The following is a 19,555-nucleotide window of genomic DNA, read 5'->3' as shown; positions in this document are numbered from 1 at the left end:
ATCTTTTTTTGCTGTCTCTGTGCCCACTAGAGACTCACCCACTCTATTTGTCCCAGTGACCATAGTCACCAGGACAGAAAGGGATGGGGAATCTAACATTTTATAATTACAATTATAGCTGTTACAGGGAACATTCTATAACATTAGAGAAATGTCTTCTCACTTCCTGTTTCATTTTCAGGACAGGAATTGAAGGTTAGTCAAGTTAATGGAATCACTCCTGAAAAAGAGGATCAATGATCACTTAAAAACACACAACTTGCTGGACCCAAAGCAGCATGTCTTTACTTAGGGCAGATCATCTCAGACTAATCTGGTTGAATTTTTTGACAATGGGGTCAATTGACTAAAGGTTACCGCATGCGATAACACGGTCACGTGACCCATTTTCATAAATTATCGCATGTGGTAACAAAATGTCCAATTCACACACACAAAAAATAACAATTATGAAAAAAAGAAAAAAATACGGTAAGCTGTTAAATCCAATTCAAAAACGGAACCAAATGTAAAAAAAGATAAGATATTTACCACCAGGGGTTTGCTGGCAGTATCACATGCGGCATTTTTTTAGAGTTGGTTGTTAAGGAAGCCAGTCGCTGAGCCCTTAACAACAGATGACTCATCAGCTGTCAGCGGGTTTCCCCATGACAGCTGAATGTAAAAAAAACAAGAATTGCCAGCAATTTAGAATTAATAAAAAAAATGGCGTGGGGTTCCCCCATTCATACCAAGCCCTTTGGTCTGGCATAGATTTTGAGGGGAACCATCATGCCAATTTTTTTTTTTTTAAATGACGTGGGGTTCCTCACCAGGATCCATACCAGACCCTTATCCGAGCATGCAGCCTGGCAGGTCAGGAAGGGGGGAGGACAAGCGAGCAACCACCTCCTGAACCATTCTAGACCACATGCCCTCAACATGGGAGGGTGCTTTGGGGCAGAGGGGCTCCCCCTCAAAGCACCTTGCCCCCATGATGAGGACAAGGGCTTCCCCACAACCTTGGCTGGTGGTTGTGGGGGTCTGCGGATGAGGGGATTATCAGAATCTGGAAGCCCCCTTTAACAAGGGGGCCACCAGTTCCCAGCCCCCTCCAATGTGAATGACTATGGGGTACATGGTACCACTACTCATTCACAAAAAGAGTGTAAAGTAAAAAATCATAGATCTTTAGATAGGCCTAATTTAGAATACTGTGTCTAGTTCTGGAGACCTCAATTACAAAAAGATATTGATAAGGTAGAACGAGTCCAGAGACGGGTAACAAAAATAGTGAAAGTTCTGGGGGATAAAACATATCGGAAAAGACTTCAGGAACTTAATATGTACAGTCTGGAGGAAAGAAGGGAAAGGGGAAACATGCTTGAAACCTTTAACTACATCAAGGGGGTGAATAAGGTTTAGGAGGGCAGTATTTTCAATATGAAACGAAGATCCAGAACACGGGGACATGACCTTAAACTAATCGAAGGAAAGTTCAAAACTAATCTTAGAAAGTATTATTTTACTGAAAGGGTAGTTGATGCTTTGAATAGACTTCCAGCAGAGGTAGTGAGTCAGTCAACAGGAAGTGGTTTCAAACTTGCTTGGGACAAAAATAGATCAATACTCAGACAAAAAAAAAATACAAAAACATGTATATAAAAAAAAGGGGAAGAGTTGATGGACCACTTGGTCTTTTTTCTGCCGTTTATTCTATGTTTCTCCAAAATGAGACAATGGCAGCAAAAAATAAACTGATAGGAGTTTTAACCTTTCCCCATGCTACACAAAACTAAGACTAAAAAGTTTAGATATACATACACTTTAAGTCCTTCAAAATGGACCTCTGGGTTCCATCTACCTCCAGCTAGAGATTTTCTATAAACTTTTTTTAGTCTGGAGTTTTTCACAAGCAAATTGAGTTTGAGGATGACTGTGCCCATTCTGTAAATGAATTGGTAGAATGGAAATGTGATGCAGAGAACTTATGTAATTCTCTCTCCTACATCATAAATCCATTGACCGGTGATAACTTATTTTAGCTACTATTGATAAAGAAGTCAATTAACATCATTTTACATGAGCTGTATTATTCACATTTTTTCTGTAATTCAATGTTTTTCAGAGCAACATGTGTGAAGCATCTTGAAGTAACACAATTCAGTTATCGGACCGCACCAGTTACTACAACACGAGCAACAATAATTAAAGAGCATGATAGATTTGGGAAAGTTCCATTTGATTATGCCAGTTTTGATGCACAAGTCTTTGGGAAACATACTATTGCAACAGTTGTTCACAGCCAAGAGACAACTAATGGTGATGGTAAGAACTATAATCAGCTTATCTTTATGTGTATACAAATTATATTTTGTCAAGATTATAATCATGCTGTTAAATCATCTAAAGCTGGCCATACCTGATATGTCTTTACTATTCAATGAATGTCAATAACCTTGTCTTAGTCAGTGACTGAATGAGCTTGCCAGGTATAACAGCCTTTTAAAAACTCAATCATCTTAACTCTACATCATTAGAAACAATCGGCAAAATTGTCTATCCCACAAGATGTATGTAGTAATTAATGATGAGGGAGTCCTTTCGGGTTAATTTAATTGGCCATCTGGCAAATCAAAACCTGAGATTTTTTTTCCCAGGTCCAAAGGAAATTCCTAGCATCAACTTAAAATGTATCATGTGATGGCTCCATTGGTTTTCATTTTTCAGACATTTTTTCTTTATTTTACCTTGGCAATCATGCCATTAACATGCTTTCTAGGGTGACAACCATGTTGAGCAGCATTGTTACCTTCTGTTTATCTGAACATTGAGTGTGTTAAGAATACTTTGCACTGTGTTAAGGTTACATAACACCTCCCTTTCCTCTCCATAATAGGAGAGGTGTTTTGTAGTCCACTAAGATAGCAGGGAACAATGTTATCTGAGAACAGTCCAGAGGCAGGAAGTTATTAGTTCACAAGATTTCTAGCTGGATAAACAGCTATTTGTTATTGCGCTTATCGAACAGATATAATAAAACGCTTTTAATGGTATAATTAATAGCCCAAAAGTAATCAAATAAGGGATATTTATTGTTAGAATTTATCTTTACTTTAACTCTTAAAGGAATCCTTTTCCCACACATATTCTTGTAGAACAACTTTTTACTGATAGTGTGGCATTTGGAAAGTGCACCATATCATTATGACAAAGCTGTTACTATTATTGGAATTAATAGGGTTATGGTATATACATCTATATACATCATGATAACATGGCACACTGATAAGGCTGTGCCCTGCATCATTAACATAAGACCCACTTGCCTATGAAGCCATTTACTGAATAACAGAAGGATGGGTGGGGGTAAGGAGCAGAAAAGGAAGAAGAGCTGCTCTGAACAGAACATGGACTGGTACAGGGTACATCAAATTGTGATTCAGGCAGAGACATAACTACAGGGGTCGCAGGGGTTGCAAGTGCGACCAAGTCCAATGCTCCAGGGAGCCTGTGCGGCTCCCCTCCACACCTGTAAAAGGGCAGTGGAGGCAGACTATAGAGGAACCGATCCCCCTTCATTTTCCTCCTGCAACAACTAAAAGCCTGCTTCTCCTCCTCTCCCACCTGCAGGCATTCAGTGACTGCAGGAGGAAAATGTAGGAAATTAGTCCCTCTATATGCTGCCCCCATTGCCCCTCCTATCCAAGTTACTTGTCTCCTGCTCCCCTGGGGCCCCTGTGTGCCCCCCTGCTCCCACCGTCCCCAAGCAGTGCTGCCAGCTTTTCCCCTCCCCCCCCCGAGCTGCTGCAAAGAATGTGTCAGGATGGAGAGCAGGGAAGGGGCCTCGTAAATATGTAATTTAGTGGCCCCTTCCTTTTGTAAATGGACAGAGTCAGTGATCAATATGGATCACTGACTCTGTTCAGTCTTAACTGAATAACTGAATATATTAAACTATGCTTACTATGCTTCAGTTTGATAATGAATGGGAAGCTCTGTATAGAGCTAATCCTGTCCATTCATTCTGTGCTGCTGAGGCTGCAGAGATGGAGATTGAGGGCCTCAAAGGTGAAACATCAGGTTTGTTTATACCTCTGATATCTTACCATAGCTCCCTTATGGGGCTCCTAAAAAAAATTAAAAAAATTATAAAAAATAAAATTGTAAAAAATAAAAAAATATATAAAATAAAATAGTAAAAAGTAATAAAAATATAAACTAACAAAAATAAAAAACTACTAACACCAGTGGCAGAACTACCAGGGTTGCAAAGGTCACACTTGCGACCTAGTCGTGGTATTCTGCCATTTTTGGGGGCCCAAGATGACAGGAAGGGGTCTCACTGCAGAACATGTAAAAGAGTTCTGGTGTGGCACTGTAATAAATTGCCCTGCGAGGAGAATAAAAGACCCTAGGATCAGTGTGAAGGGCCCCAAGCCCTAAGGGAGGTGCCCCGGCTGGGGGTCAGAGAGCCCTTCATGGTTTCTTGCACCGGGGCCCTGAAGGTTCTTGTTATGCTCCTAGATTTGGGGTTTGGATTAACCAATTCAGACATCTCTGTTAGTAGTTGAAGTAGTAGCAGAAGTATTGAAACTGCTTGTCTCTAGAGATAATCATTTGTTTTCTCTCCACAAAAATGAATAGGCAATGCTTAAACAATTTTTCATACCTTGACAAATCTTCCTATGTGTGTCATCAAATTACCAGCATAAATATTTTAGCTGGTCTGTAAACCCACAATTTAGCTTACAAACATAAATGGAGTGCTGGAAAGCCTATGTTGGCCAGTGCTTCCAACACCAAACCAACTCTTGTTCAGGTTTCTCAGCCAGACCACAGACAAAAGGCTGCACTATGAAAAATCTAGTGTGGTATAAAACTTAATTGTTCAGGTTCTGGACAAAACCTACAGGATAGCCCTGTCTGAGAGGGAGATCACAGCCAGGACTATCCTATGCTTTCGACTAGAACAATAACATTTTATACCATGCCAAATGTCTCATAGTGCAGATAGATTTTTACCTGTAAGTTTGTTTAAATAGTAAGGAAGGGCTGAAACCCTTGTCATGTTTTCTTTTTCCTGCCTGGGTCCCACTTGCTTTGGAGATGCAGCAGGAAATTAAAGAAATTCTCTAGAAATTGAAGGAAATCCTTCTTTTAGACCACTGTCCCCAAAAAATGTGTCTGAATTGGAAGATTTCCCCTCACCTTTTGTTCTGGTAACAACGTCTGAAACTTTGATTTTCTGATACTGTTTGTTTCAATAAAAGTGATCACCAGAAAAAAGAAATAGGGTGAATCTACCTGGATGGGATACAGACAGAAAATATTGCTTGACTTGCTCTATCCAAAACCAAAAAAATGTCTATACATACATTCTAGGAGAGAGGAAATGATACAGTTTACTAATTCGTAATTATCAGAGAATAATAGTGTTTAGTGATTTAAAGATAAGAACAAGATATATAGAAAATGATGAAATAGCTACAATTTTCCATTAAACAAATTAGTGTTATTTGTAAGACAGAATGGATGAACATTTTATTTAGGATTCTTAGTGCTCTTCCTACATCAGAAATCATTTGTATTGTCTGAAATGTATTATCAGTTATTCAGCCATGAACAAAATATGTTGTATGCATGTAATCTCATCTCTCTTTAACAGCAAAACAATTTACAAGTCCAGTAAAATCTTCCAACCGACTGCCTAGCGCCCACACACAGAGTCCCTGCCATGCCAGCTCTTACAGCTATGGTCAGTGTAGTGAAGACACCCACATAGCAGCAGCTGCTGCCATCCTCAACCTTTCCACCCGCTGCAGGGAAGCAGCAGCAGAGATCCTGTCCAACAAACCATTGGGTCTGTCTGCCAAGGTAGGAGAATCCAAGATCCTGGAGCCTGTAGTGGCTACTGAGCTGTGAATAAACTGCTTTTCACATTAGTGTTAAAGGCCACAAAAACATGTGATGTACTGTTACTGTATCTAGGGGCAACTCTATACTTTATACAAAAACATGGTGAAATAAAATTATTCTGTGGAGCTGGAAGCAAGCTATTTTTTCCAGGAGCATTAGGAAATTAGTTGGATGTAAGACATAACCAATTGTCATCTGCAGAAGGCCCGGGGAGAGAAAAATTGGTTCCATTTTTATTTTCTAGGGTAATGGAGCTGAATTTTCAAAGTGCAGATTTGTAGATAGCTATGATTTTCTCGAGAGATGTGCACTAGGTAATTCCATCCTGCTTGTATTGTTCTAGGAAGATTCACACAGAGTTTGGATGAACATCTTACATGGTGAATTAAGCAAGTACTAATCTATTTACCTTGAACGCAATAATAGTTGAACCTTGTCATATTTAACACCCCATAATTAGGATCCTAAAATGGTTCTATGTTTTTAAGATTATACTTATATAGAGGAAACATCTTCCACTGAAATTTGTGAAAATTCTAAATTTCAAAAAGTATCACACTTCTGATTTTTGATAATCAGGTGACTGAAAGGATACACATAGCAATATACTCTTTATCACATATCACAGGAATCGGGTTGGTAATAACATTGTAGTGAGCTAATCTCTACATTTCAATTGGGTATGGATAAACAATATTCTAAGTATCACACTTTCACATTGCAAAGTAAATGTTCACTTTTAGCTTAAAGTGTATTTAAACTCAAGAAAAAAATATAATATATTGCTGCTTACCAGTCCTTAGAAGTGATTGTTGCATTTGTTTTCCTTTACTGGCTTTTTTAACGTTTATTTGGTTTTTACTTGGTGATCCTGCCAGTAACAGACTTCCTGTTCCAGACTGAATCATTCACCTTAGTCCCTGCTTCCAACAGTCATTTAAACACATATACACATTCTAAGACTAATTTGGATAAAAACTAGTTAAAGTCACCCTGTCTATATACTAAAAAAATTAAGTAAGCTGTACCTGTAAAAGAAGAGAGGAAATACTTACCTTTACTACCTTACTTGCTGCCCTTCATTTCTGAAACATTGTCCTCTGGCTTTCTGTGGGAAACCAACACTTCCAGTAGTGTCAATCTCATGGGTTCCCCGCAGCTCTAAAAAAACAGTAAGAGCTGAGGAGTACCCATGAGATTGACATTCACAGTAAAGATTCCTTTCCAGCAGACTTCTGGGGATGCTTTCTCAGGAGAGGAGTGGCATTTGGGGGGTACAGGTATCAGGAGAGGTAAGCATTCCTTTTCTTCTTTCACAGGTTTAGCTTGTCTTTAAAATGTTAGTAACGCAACAGGGTTTCTTCAACCTAGTAATGTATTTCTGGGTCCAAATCAAAGCACTTGGAGGAAACCTAAAGAAAAATGTGAAGGATTATCACCTTGTGTTGACATTGGTTATAAATGTTGGCCATAAAGTCTTTTTCTACCTTATCTTTTATACATCAGATGATGTTTTTTTCTAGATGGTTGTCATTTATTTTGTGCCTCACCTATGCTATTTGTGCCAGGAAGCACCTATTGGAATACTTTGCTTATTCTATATTTGTACAATTGTACTTTTATCACCATTTTCTACTCAATAGATATCTGTAAACTAGAAAAATGGGAAGGATATATATATAAAAAAAAACTCCAGGCAAATAGTGTGTCTGTCAGAGCTGAACCAACAATCTGTGTGTTAAAAAGCTAGTCTGCTAACCACTTAGACGCCATGCTGCTTTGCTGCTGTATTCTGTTTGGCCAACATCAAATTTTAGAGTGTTCTTTTATCCTTCAAGTCTCTAAAAATAGAATGAGTGAGATATCTTCGAGCTATGCAATGTGCTGTGGTGTAGGTTTTCTTGTATCAGCCAATATGTATTCAAATTATTAGCTGGAAGTCTTTACCAAGGATGTGAGAAGATTATATGCAATAGTCCTTGAAAGACTGCTGGGTAAATAACAGAACAGGGAGATCATTATGCTCATCCCTCCTGAGAAAATGAATCATTAAGTGGATTATTTGTTGCCATAGTGTATTGTGAGTCCAGCATCTCGATTTAGAAAAATAACAAACAAAATTAGTCTGTGGTGAGTTTCTGAAAATGCCAAAATAAAGACATTTGTGTGGTCATTGTATGTTGCATTCTCAAAAAGATTAAAGGAATAAAGAATTCGTAGAAGGAGCTATAAGCATTTAGTGGTTAAAGGATTGGAGAAAGTAGCAAGGTATATACCAGGAGGTTATAAAGAACTTATTGTGCTTGTGCCTCTCTTCACATATGAAAACATAAGTATAGAATAATACATTATATGTGATGAATATATGCAAGATAAATCGTCACACAAACTAAGACTACATTATTCCTTAATAATAGAAAACTAACAATATTCGGTAGAAAGGCTTAAATTATTCATTTGAAAGTGAGATAACTGCACACCACTATGAAAGAAAAATTACAATCTTTAAAATCTGTAAAATGTTATTCGGTAGGAAATTTTACAAGTATTTGGGGTTAGACTAACCAAAAATAACTGAGTGTATTAAAAATTAAACCTATAATTAGAAATTGTGCCTGCATTTGGTATTTATCATAAAAGTTCCTTAATTTAGTATGGTTCTATAGGTAAATATAGATCTGTAATGAACTACAAATTTATAAAAAAAATATTGTATGCCAAAAGTTTGTAGACATCAGACTATTACACATTTATGGGGTTGTTGGAAATTCAATCCCAAAACTATGGAAATTAACATTAAGTCTACCCCCCTTTAGTGAAGATGGCTATATCTGTTTTCACTCTTCTAAGAAGGCTTTTCACAAGCTTTTGAAGTCTGTCTGTGGGAATGTTCTGTCCATTTAGCCAAATGGAACTTGTGAGGGCAGTTACTGATGGTGGATGAGAAGATTTGGAATGGCAATTCATCCCAAAGGTACTCAGCAGTCAGGACTTTGTACAGGCTACAAGAGTTCCTCCACACCAGACTCATCAATATTCACTTTCACAGCACTCTACTCTGCTCTGTTCAAACCCTCAGGAGTACACAGTGTTCCAGTTATTGAAGGAACCTCCTCTCCTTCCTCCCTGGATGCAGTGCTCAGATCTGAGTGGCCAACTGCCAGGCCCAAACTCTGTCACTGAAGGAAGAGGAGGAAGTAATTAACCCTGTTTAAAGCTTTCACACCATAATACATTGAACTTTACACAGTGTTTTAACTTACACCTCAATAAAGCACCAATGTACTAGAGGATGGTATGCATCAGTGGATTCTGGATTGTTCTTTTATAATAACCAGTCACTTTGCCTTGAATGGGCATAGCAGAAGAGTCTTTTCAAACATAAACTGTGAAATTACACAGTTCAGCTTTATCACAGTTTACCCTGCTATTTTGGAATTGGCCAAAGAGAAAATAAGTTAGAATTATAATAACATACATTCAGATTGGTCTCTAATCCATAAAGCCTCAAAATCAAGAAATTGAATTATGTAATCATTGTGTTCATCTCTAGTAACAATTATGTGGCCTTTATATACCATCTTTCGTGTTTAATGTGAGGCTGGGAACAGATACCAGGTTGCTGCATTTTCACATTACTTTAATGTGGGTCTTTCTAGGAAATTAAAAACAAAAACAAATCAAAGAAAGAATTTACCTATAGCAACCTTTGGAAAGCATGGAACTGGTGTTATTCTAATTCACTGAGGGTGGTACACTGTTGGGCTCAGAATCTCTCTGTGCAGTTATCTTTTGAGAAATATATTTCATATAGCAATAAGCTACCAGCAGCAAATCACAGGGATCATAGTAATACAGTTTACGCTGGTTGGTATGAGGTTAAGTGGGCAATGTTATGACTGGATACTGCTAATGTAGGATGTGTAGCAATCCTTAATAGTAAAGCTGATGATGCTCAGATACTACTAAGGCTGTGATGGTGGTACACAAACGTGATGTGTTAAAAACACTAACCTATAACATCCAATCAGGATCCACTTTCCAGATGCTAAATTAGTTCTAAATAAACACTAGATCGTAGTGTTCCACCATTTTTCTTAGCCCCAATTTTTATTTTTGTTTTACTAGATCCTTGTATTTGTAATGAAGATCATTCCATGGACTACTTGCTACAGTTTTAGACCACCACACTAAAGACATAAAGAAAGTTCACTTAGCACAATGAACAAAGTGAATATTTGTTCACTTTGAACACCCTATCATGTGAAGGAGAACTTCAAAAATCAGGATTGTACATTGCTCATGATTGAATAAACAAAGTTTACCTTTTTTCATTAATCTTTGATAAGCAAATATTCTCTTCCTTTAGTAGATAAGTCCATTGTATTTTCCTGAATATTCTGAGAAAAAAAGAAAACAAATTACAATTTCAAAAAGATTAAAATGTAGGCAAAAAGTTATTTGTCTGTTATAAATGTTTAAACAAGATGTATAAAAGAAAAAAATATAAACTATTCAAGCCTATAATAATTAGACAGGCCAAAATCCAGGTACAAAATGCTGCCGATTGCAAAACAAATCCATAATATCAACAATAGTAAATCTGCTCAGTATGGACTGAGCACAGCAGGAAAACATTTAGTACTTGCTTTCAGTTGTTAAGTACTCAGTATGCTCTCCAATTTAGGCAAATCTGTTATTTGGAGTTAAGGAATATTGCTCATTTGCTGCCTTAAGAGTATTTTTTTCAGTAAGAGAGTTTTTACAGTTTTTGTACCATAAAAGGATTTTAGGCTAGTTGAATTGTTCTTTATCCAAGCCATCTGTTGCCGAGGTCTGGAGTTTTAGGTGAATTTTATTGTTAGCATTAAGTCTTTTTCTGTTTTGAACTACAGTTGTGTCCAAAATTATTCAACCCCCAATGCTGTAAAGGGGTTTAGGGACTATAGTGTACATTTGGAATTGTATTCAGAATCAAATCCTACAAGGACGTTGTAACTACCCAAATGCAACTAAAATGACATCAATTGTTTATGTAATACAGTAGTAAATGGTTCTTATGTGGTTTCTTCATTGCCACAATTATTCAACCCCTTAAAGACTACCACTCTGAAGAACAGAGGTTCATACAGGTGCTTTCCATCAGGTATTGAAAACACCTGTGGATGTCACCGAGCAGCAATCAAGCATAATAAGCACCAATTAGGCAGCTTTAAAATGACTGTGATACTCAGCTCCTTCTAGACATTTACTGGTGTGGTTACAAACATGGTGAAGGCAAGAGAATGGTCCAGGAAGACAAGAGAAGAGGTGATTTCTCTTCACAGGAAGGGCAATGGCTATAAGAAGATTGCAAAGATGTTAAACATACCAAGAGACACCTTAGGAAGCATCATTCGCAAATTCAAGGCAAAGGGCACTGTTGAAACGCTACCTGGTCGTGGCAGAAAGAAGATGCTGACTTCGACTGCTGTGCGCTACCTGAAGCGTAGAGTGGAGAGAAGTCCCCGTGTGACTGCTGAGGAACTGAGAAAAGATTTGTCAGATGTGGGTACAGAAGTTTCAGCCCAGACAATAAGACGCACACTGCGTAATGAAGGCCTCCGTGCCAGAACTCCCAGGCGTACCCCCTTGCTGTCTCCAAAGAATAAGAAGAGTCGACTGCAGTATGCCAAAAGCCATGTGGACAAACCACAAAAGTTGTGGGATAGTGTTCTGTGGACTGATGAAACAAAATTAGAACTGTTTGGGCCCATGGATCAACGCTATGTTTGGAGGAGGAAGAACAAGGCCTATGATGAAAAGAACACCTTGCCTACTGTGAAGCATGGTGGAGGGTCAATCATGCTTTGGGGCTGTTTTGCTTCTGCAGGTACAGGGAAGCTTCAGCGTGTGCAAGGTACCATGAATTCTCTTCAGTACCAGGAGATATTGGATGGAAACGTGATGCAGTCCGTCACACACCTGAGGCTTGGGAGACGTTGGACCTTTCAACAGGACAATGATCCCAAGCATACCTCCAAGTCCACTAGAGCATGGTTGCAGAGGAAAGGCTGGAACATTTTGGAGTGGCCATCGCAGTCACCAGACTTAAATCCGATTGAGAACCTCTGGTGGGACTTAAAGAAAGCAGTTGCAGTGCGCAAGCCTAAGAATGTGACTGAACTGGAGGCCTTTGCCCATGAAGAATGGGCGAAGATACCCGTAGATCGCTGCAAGACACTTGTGTCAAGCTATGCTTCACGTTTAAAAGCTGTTATAACTGTAAAAGGATGCTGTACTAAGTACTAAGATTGAATGTCACTTGGGGGTTGAATAAAACTGATAATGCTGTGAGCACAGAAAAGACATTTGTGGTTATTTCATTATAACTGTTATGTTATATTTGTCTGACCTACAAGTGCCTCTTTAATGTAAATGTAAGCAAGATGACTGAATGATCAAAAGCAATGTCAAACTGGCCAAAACACTCAATTTCAGTGGGGGTTGAATAATTTTGGACACAACTGTATGTGATTATTTGCTGAAGTCATAGTTTATGATCATTAAATACGTTTTGAACAATGTTATTATTTCCTAAAATCATATTTTATAATCATTAAATTCAATACATAGTGCCCTGTCATGATTATCTGTTATAGTCACACTGCCATAAATTAAAAAAAAACCAGTACTACAATGTTAGTTTGGTATTGCAAGATGTGATCGTATAAAACTGAAAGAGTGTAATTAAAGAATAATGTGGTGTTTCTGATATGTCAGTATCTCTTCAGGGTTGAATCCCTGTTTGACATTATGTGTTTTTTTCTAAAAGTGCTAGTGGACATGCTAGGTTTTGGCAAGCTTAGGGCTCTGTTCTTTAAAAACAGACACTTTTTTATGAGACACCTCTGATCCCATCAATCATCTCTTCCCCAGAACAAATGGTTAACAGTAACTGGGTTTTTAAAAAACAGCTTTTTTTGTAGTTCATCATTTGATAAAATCTAGGTCAACGGTCAGTCCATCTGGACCAGCTTATTCATCTCTATAAAATGTTAGAATAAATAATAGTCTTTTCTCAACTTTTATCCCAGCAAGGCTATATCATACACAGGTATACCTAGGCAAATCCCTACAGTGTAGCTGACATCCAGGGGCCCAGCCACAAACTCTGTAGTATGCACTGAAAAATTTGGTTTCCCCCTTTCTTTCCTGATCCCAACATAGACTATATAAAACATCAGCATCCACCTGCCCTCTATGCTATCGTCTTCAATGCTCCCATCTCTGCCTGTCTGAATTTTGTCTTGTTCTGGAAGCAGCTAGAACAGTGGTTCTTAACCTGGGTTCGATCGAACCCCAGGGGTTGGGTGAGTCAGTCTCGCGGGTTTGGCGGAGGTGAAGACCCACACCCTACTCATATGATTTGTGATGACATGCCCCGCTTGTCCATCATTGGCTGCAGGTGGTCACGCAACATCGCTTAGCCCAGTGGTCGGCAAGCCGCGGCTCGCGAGCCACATGCGGCTCTTTACACGCTTTAATGCGGCTCTTGTGTGCCGGGCGCCCGCTCCCCTCCCTCCTCTCGGGCGGCAGGGACTCTGCAGCGTGATCCAAAAAAAAAAAACAGCCAGGGCAGCGCGCTCAAATGCAATGATTGGCCAATCTCGCTGCCACTCACATCCTGATAGCCAGTGATTGGCTGTCAGGATGTGTGTAGGCGGGGCAGCGTGACGAACGTGAGAGGAGCTAGGCTCCTCTCACAGTCTGCCCTGAAGACCGGAACGGCACGGGAATACGGCGAGAGGAACGCGCAGAGCAAAGGTAAGTGAATTGACACAGGGGGGACTTGGCTTACTACTTGCTACTTACTTACTACTACTATATAAGGGATGAATTAATATGGGGGATTAATTACTATAGGGGGGATGAATTACTATATGGGGGATGAATTACTATATGGGGGATGTATTACTATGGGGGATGAATTACTATATGGGGGATGAATTACTATGGGGGATGAATTACTATATGGGGGATGAATTACTATGGGGGATGAATTACTATGGGGGATGAATTACTATATGGGGGATGAATTACTATGGGGGATGAATTACTATATGGGGGATGAATTACTATGGGGGATGAATTACTATATGGGGGATGAATTACTATATGGGGGATGAATTACTATGGGGGATGAATTACTATAGGGGAAAAATTACTATATGGGGGATGAATTACTATGGGGGATGAATTACTATATGGGGGATGTATTACTATGGGGGATGAATTACTATATGGGGGATGAATTACTATATGGGGGATGAATTACTATGGGGGATGAATTACTATGGGGGATGAATTACTATATGGGGGATGAATTACTATGGGGGATGAATTACTATGGGGGATGAATTACTATATGGGGGATGAATTACTATGGGGGATGAATTACTATATGGGGGATGAATTACTATGGGGGATGAATTACTATGGGGGATGAATTACTATATGGGGGATGAATTACTATGGGGGATGAATTACTATATGGGGGATGAATTACTATGGGGGATGAATTACTATGGGGGATGAATTACTATATGGGGGATGAATTACTATGGGGGGGTGAATTACTATATGGGGGATGAATTACTATGGGGGATGAATTACTATGGGGGATGAATTACTATATGGGGGATGAATTACTATATGGGGGATGAATTACTATATGGGGGATGAATTACTATGGGGGATGAATTACTATATGGGGGATGAATTACTATAGGGGGGGTGAATTACTATGGGGGATGAATTACTATATGGGTATGAATTACTACAGTGGTTCTTAACCTGGGTTCGATCGAACCCCAGGGGTTCGGTGAGTCAGTCTCGCGGGTTCGGCGGAGGTGAAGACCCACACCCGACTCATATGATTCGTGCAGTAAATATTCATTATTATGTTTTTGTTTTTGTGTGAAAATCATGTTTTAATGGTTTTGTTCTTTGTTCTTAACGGTTTTGTTCATTTTGTGCACCTATGTATAAATATATACCTAAATATATACCTATGTTTTGATTTTTAAAAATCATATTTTATTTTTCCAATTAAGAAGGGTTCGGTGAATGCGCATATGAAACTGGTGGGGTTCAGTACCTCCAACAAGGTTAAGAACCACTGAGCTAGAAGGAAACATGGTAGGAAACACAAATTGATATAGCTTTTCAAACATGTACTACATGTGGTACATAGTAGTTCACTATGGAAGCTCTGAAATCTAAAAGGCTAACCTAGGGGCCCATTTACATGGGCATTCAGTATGGATCCATCTGTCAATTTTTCAGACAGATCTAGATTGAACCACAATGCATGTCTATGGGCGGATGTACACCGATGATCATATGTTTACATCTACCTAAATCCGTCTCCATTCACATCCATTTTTTTGAAACAAGTCTGCAACCTTTTCCAATTAGATGCATCTGAATGGATATAAACTTGAGCTGTCTGTTTATGCCTGTTCTGTTTATGTAAATTTGTAGGCAAAACACATTTTTTGTTTATACTTTTGTCTCCTATGATTGGTTTCTGCAACAACTAAAAAAGTAGACGCAACAACGGATGAAAACTGATGTGAACTGAACTTAACTGAAATGTTGAATGTCAGAATATCTGGTGTCTAAATTCCTGCACCACAAACAACAAAACTGATTTAGAAAGCAAAAAACTAGCATATCCCATTTATTATCACATGTATTTACGTCAATGGCAATGTCAGGTTATTTTCCACTTTTATTAAGCACCTAGAAAACTGATAAAACTGCTGATATGTTCCCCAGTCACTCTCCACACAAGATAACACAGGGCATACACCTTAAAGTGTATGTTACCCTAAATATTTATTTTTTTGCTGTGCATGTTCACATATGTGTATTTTATAAATCATAGTCTCTATCATTTTTATGTACTTCCATCTGAAGTACCTGGTTGTGCCTGCCAGTCACCTTTCTTCCTTGTTCTAAACTAACCATGCAAAGCACAGAAGCTGATCTGACCACGCGTGGTCAGTTTTCATCCTTTGGCTGGCCATTCAGGTGTACAGGACACTGTGCAGACACACAGCATGCCCGTCTTGCAAAATTTGTTTAGCCATCACACCCCCTCCAAATCACAGCCTGCCTCTGACATACACCCCCTCCTAATCACAGCCACACCCCCTGCTCAAGCACATCCCGCATCTTGCCTCAGGCTGAACAGACGATACAGGCCTGAAACCCCACCCCCAACTATCAAGAAGAAAACATGCATGGTAACATGGCAGTACTTTATAACCTTGTTATAAAGGTATGAAAGATCATTTCTGAAATTAAGCAAAAGTAGCTATAGTGACTGCATAGTTATAACAGTATTAGAAAGTGTCTATACCATTATATGTTTTCAACCACTTTAACCACTTGCCATCCTGAGGATTTACCCCCTTAATGACCAGGCCTCCTTTTGCTATTCAGCGCTGCACTATTTCAACTGATAATTGCGCGGTCATGCAATGCTGTACCCAAACAAAATTTATGTCCTTTTTTTCACACAAATAGAGCTTTCTTTCTGTGGTATTTGATCATCTGTGCGCTTTTTATTTTTTGTGCTATACAAAATATGTAAAATATAAAATTTTGAAGAAAAATTATATTTTTATTTTCAGCTATAAAAAATATATAGTAAACTCAAAGTTAGTCATAAATTTGGGCCAAAATGTATTCTGCTACATGTTTTTGGTAAAAAAAATCCCAATAAGTGTATATGAATTGATTTGTGTGAAAGTTATAGTGTCTACAAACTATGGTATAGATATTGCAATTTAAAACATCTTTTTGCTATACAGCGCAGCACTAGTTTAACTGACAATTGCGCAGTCATGCAATACAGTACATAAATGAAATTTACGTCCTTTTTTTCATACAAATTGAGCTTTCTTTTGGTGGTATTTGATCACCTGTGCACTTTTTATATTTTGGCGCTATAAAAAATGTTTTTAAAAAATATTTTTTTGAAAAAGAACGATATTTTCTCATTTTTGTCATAAAAAGTATCCAAAAAACTAAAATTTCATCATAAACTTAGGCCAAAGTGTATTCTGCTACATGTTTTTGGTTAAAAAATCCCAATAAGTGTATATTGATTGCTTTGTGTGAAAGTTATAGCATCTACAAACTATGGTATGGATAATGGAATTTACACAGCTTTTACTTTCTGACTGCCCATGACATTTCTTGAGGTGCTAAAATACCAGGACAGTACAAACACCCCCAAATGACCCCTTTCCAGAAAGTAGACACCGTAAGCTATCTGCTGAGAGGCATACTGAGTCCATGGAAGATTTTCTTTTTCCACAAGTTTTTGGAAAATGACACAAACATTATTTTTTTGAACACAAAGTTGTTATTTAAATTATATATTTTTCACACACACCATGGGTATATGTAGAATTACACCCCAAAATACATTCTGCTACTTCTGCTGAGTATGGGCATACCACATGTGTGAGACTTTTTGGGAGCCTAGCCACATACAGGAGCCTGAAATCCAATGCCCACGTTGAAAGCCTGAATGTGCGTAACTTCCTCACTACCTATCACAGTTTCGGAGGCCCTGAAATGCCAGGATAGCACCAAATAGACCCCTTTTTGGAAAGCAGACACCCCAGGGAATTTAACAAGAGGCATGGTGACTATTTTGAAGATCTCATTTTTTCTCACAAGGTTTTGAAATATAAAAAAAGAAAAGAAAAAATAGGTTTTTGTTTTCTTTCTTCATCTTCCAAAAACTTGTGGCAACAAACAAGATCTGCAAAATACTCACCATGCTTCTCATCAAATTCCTTATGGTGTCTAATTTGCAAAAAAAGTGTAATTTGGGGGGGGGGGGGTTGGTGCTATCCTGGCATTTCAGGGCCTCCCAAACTGTGATAGGTAGTCAGGAAGTGTAAAGACGAAATAAAGCCTTTTAAAGGCCTGAAGGTGCTTATTGGATTTTGGAGTCCTGTACTTGGCTAGACTGCCAAAAAGTCTCTCACATGTTGTACCCCCATACTCAGGAGAAGTAGTAGAATGTATTTTTGGGAGTCATTCCACATATACCCATAGCATGTGTGAGCAATAAATAATTTAAGTGACAATTTTGTGTAAAAAAAACAAAAATAGTTTTTGTCATTTTCCAAAAACTTGTGGTAAAAAAATAAATAATTCTATTGACTCAACATACCTCTCAGCAAATAGTCTAGGGTGTCTACTTTTCAAAAAGGGGGCATTTTGGGGGGTGGGAGCATTTTGTGCCCAACATTAGAAGTTTATGCCACACATCATTCACTCTTCTGACCACCTGAAGACCAAGCCTTTTCTGACACTTTTTGTTCACATGAAAAACAAAATCAGTATTTTATACTAGGAAATTACTTTCAACCCCCAAACATTATTTATTTTTAAAGCAGACACCCTAGTGAATAAAATGGTGGGTGCTGCAATTTTTTATGGCACATAGTATTCGGGCAGCAATTTTTCAAACGCAAAGTTTTTGAAAAAAATACTCTTTTTTTATGTTTAATGCACAAAATCACAATATATTGGCCAATTATTTGGTAAACTTTAAAAGATGATGGTACGCCGAGTAAATATATACCAAACATGGCATGCTTTAAAACTGCGCATGCTCCGTGCAATGGTGACAAACTGCATTATTTTTAACATCCATAGCCAACGCTATAAAAGCCTTTACAAGCTACCATTTTAGATTTACAGAGGAGGTCTAGTGCTAGAATTACTGCCCTTGATCTGATGCTTGCCGCAATACCTCACATGCATGGTGAAACCACTGTTTACATACCGACACAGAGTCAATGCTCGCACATACAGGAGCTGGTACGGGGGTGGGGGTGAGTGTGCTTTTTTTTTTATTTAAAGTTATTTGATTTTTTTTATTATTTTTACATTGTCCCTTTAATTTTTTTTTTTTATCACTTTTAATGCTTCACAGGGAATGCAATGCAAATATCCCCTATAACTTCATTGTCATATATTCTTTTTTGAGAAATCTGGGGTCTATAAGACTCTAGATATTTCCTCTGCCCTTACATTATCTAATATCACCAAGATCTGTGTGATCAGATGCTTTCCCAATTTACAAATGGCGCTGTTTATATCCTGTGAAACTAAAGTGATGAAATGCTCATAGCTTCCGTTTTCTTAGACTTTAGAGATGATTGGCACCATTGCGGTCTCCAATCAGCTCTATGGTCAGCTTGCAGAAACAATGATGGCACAGGACTGCCTGAGAAGGCCATGGAAGGCAAGAGGGGGAGGGGGGGCATTGTCTCCCGCTGCTTGTAAAAGCCATCCTGCAGCTAATTAGCCACCAGGATTGCTTTTACATGAAAGATGATCGCAGGCTGAAAAAAACTATACCAGGATGATGCCTGCAGCTGTAGGCATCATCCTGGTATAACAAAGTCCAGTGATGTACCGGTATGTCACTGGTCCTTGTTGGGTATATATGCTATGTTCTTTTTTTTTTATGCAGCCTGTGGGCTGAATGAAAAAGAGAGAAGAATTCTCTTCCAGAAAAAGTGTGTGGTATGCCCACCATTAGAATATATGGTTAGGTCACACGGTGTCACATGCGCCA

General features: G+C 38.5%; 1 protein-coding gene across 7 annotated transcripts in view; it reads left to right on the top strand.

Annotated features, from left to right (window-relative positions):
- The window catches only part of ST18 (ST18 C2H2C-type zinc finger transcription factor), a 394,399-nt gene that overhangs the window by 291,087 nt on the left and 83,757 nt on the right, over positions 1 to 19,555 (top strand). For all 7 annotated transcript variants that reach the window (XR_016312880.1, XM_089678414.1, XM_089678417.1 and 4 more), the window contains 2 exons: positions 2,108 to 2,307; positions 5,648 to 5,856. Coding sequence is in view for 6 of the 7 variants with exons in the window: in XM_089678414.1 (XP_089534540.1) it covers positions 2,108 to 2,307; positions 5,648 to 5,856 (409 nt within the window). In the remaining variant the exon portion in view is untranslated. The remainder of the gene's footprint in view (positions 1 to 2,107; positions 2,308 to 5,647; positions 5,857 to 19,555) is intronic.

This window comes from Staurois parvus, unplaced genomic scaffold, assembly GCF_062004578.1.
Source record: "Staurois parvus isolate SC_StPar_1 unplaced genomic scaffold, SC_StPar_1.0 ptg000205l, whole genome shotgun sequence".
Lineage (NCBI taxonomy): Eukaryota > Metazoa > Chordata > Amphibia > Anura > Ranidae > Staurois > Staurois parvus.
This window is presented reverse-complemented; position numbering and strand designations above follow the sequence as displayed.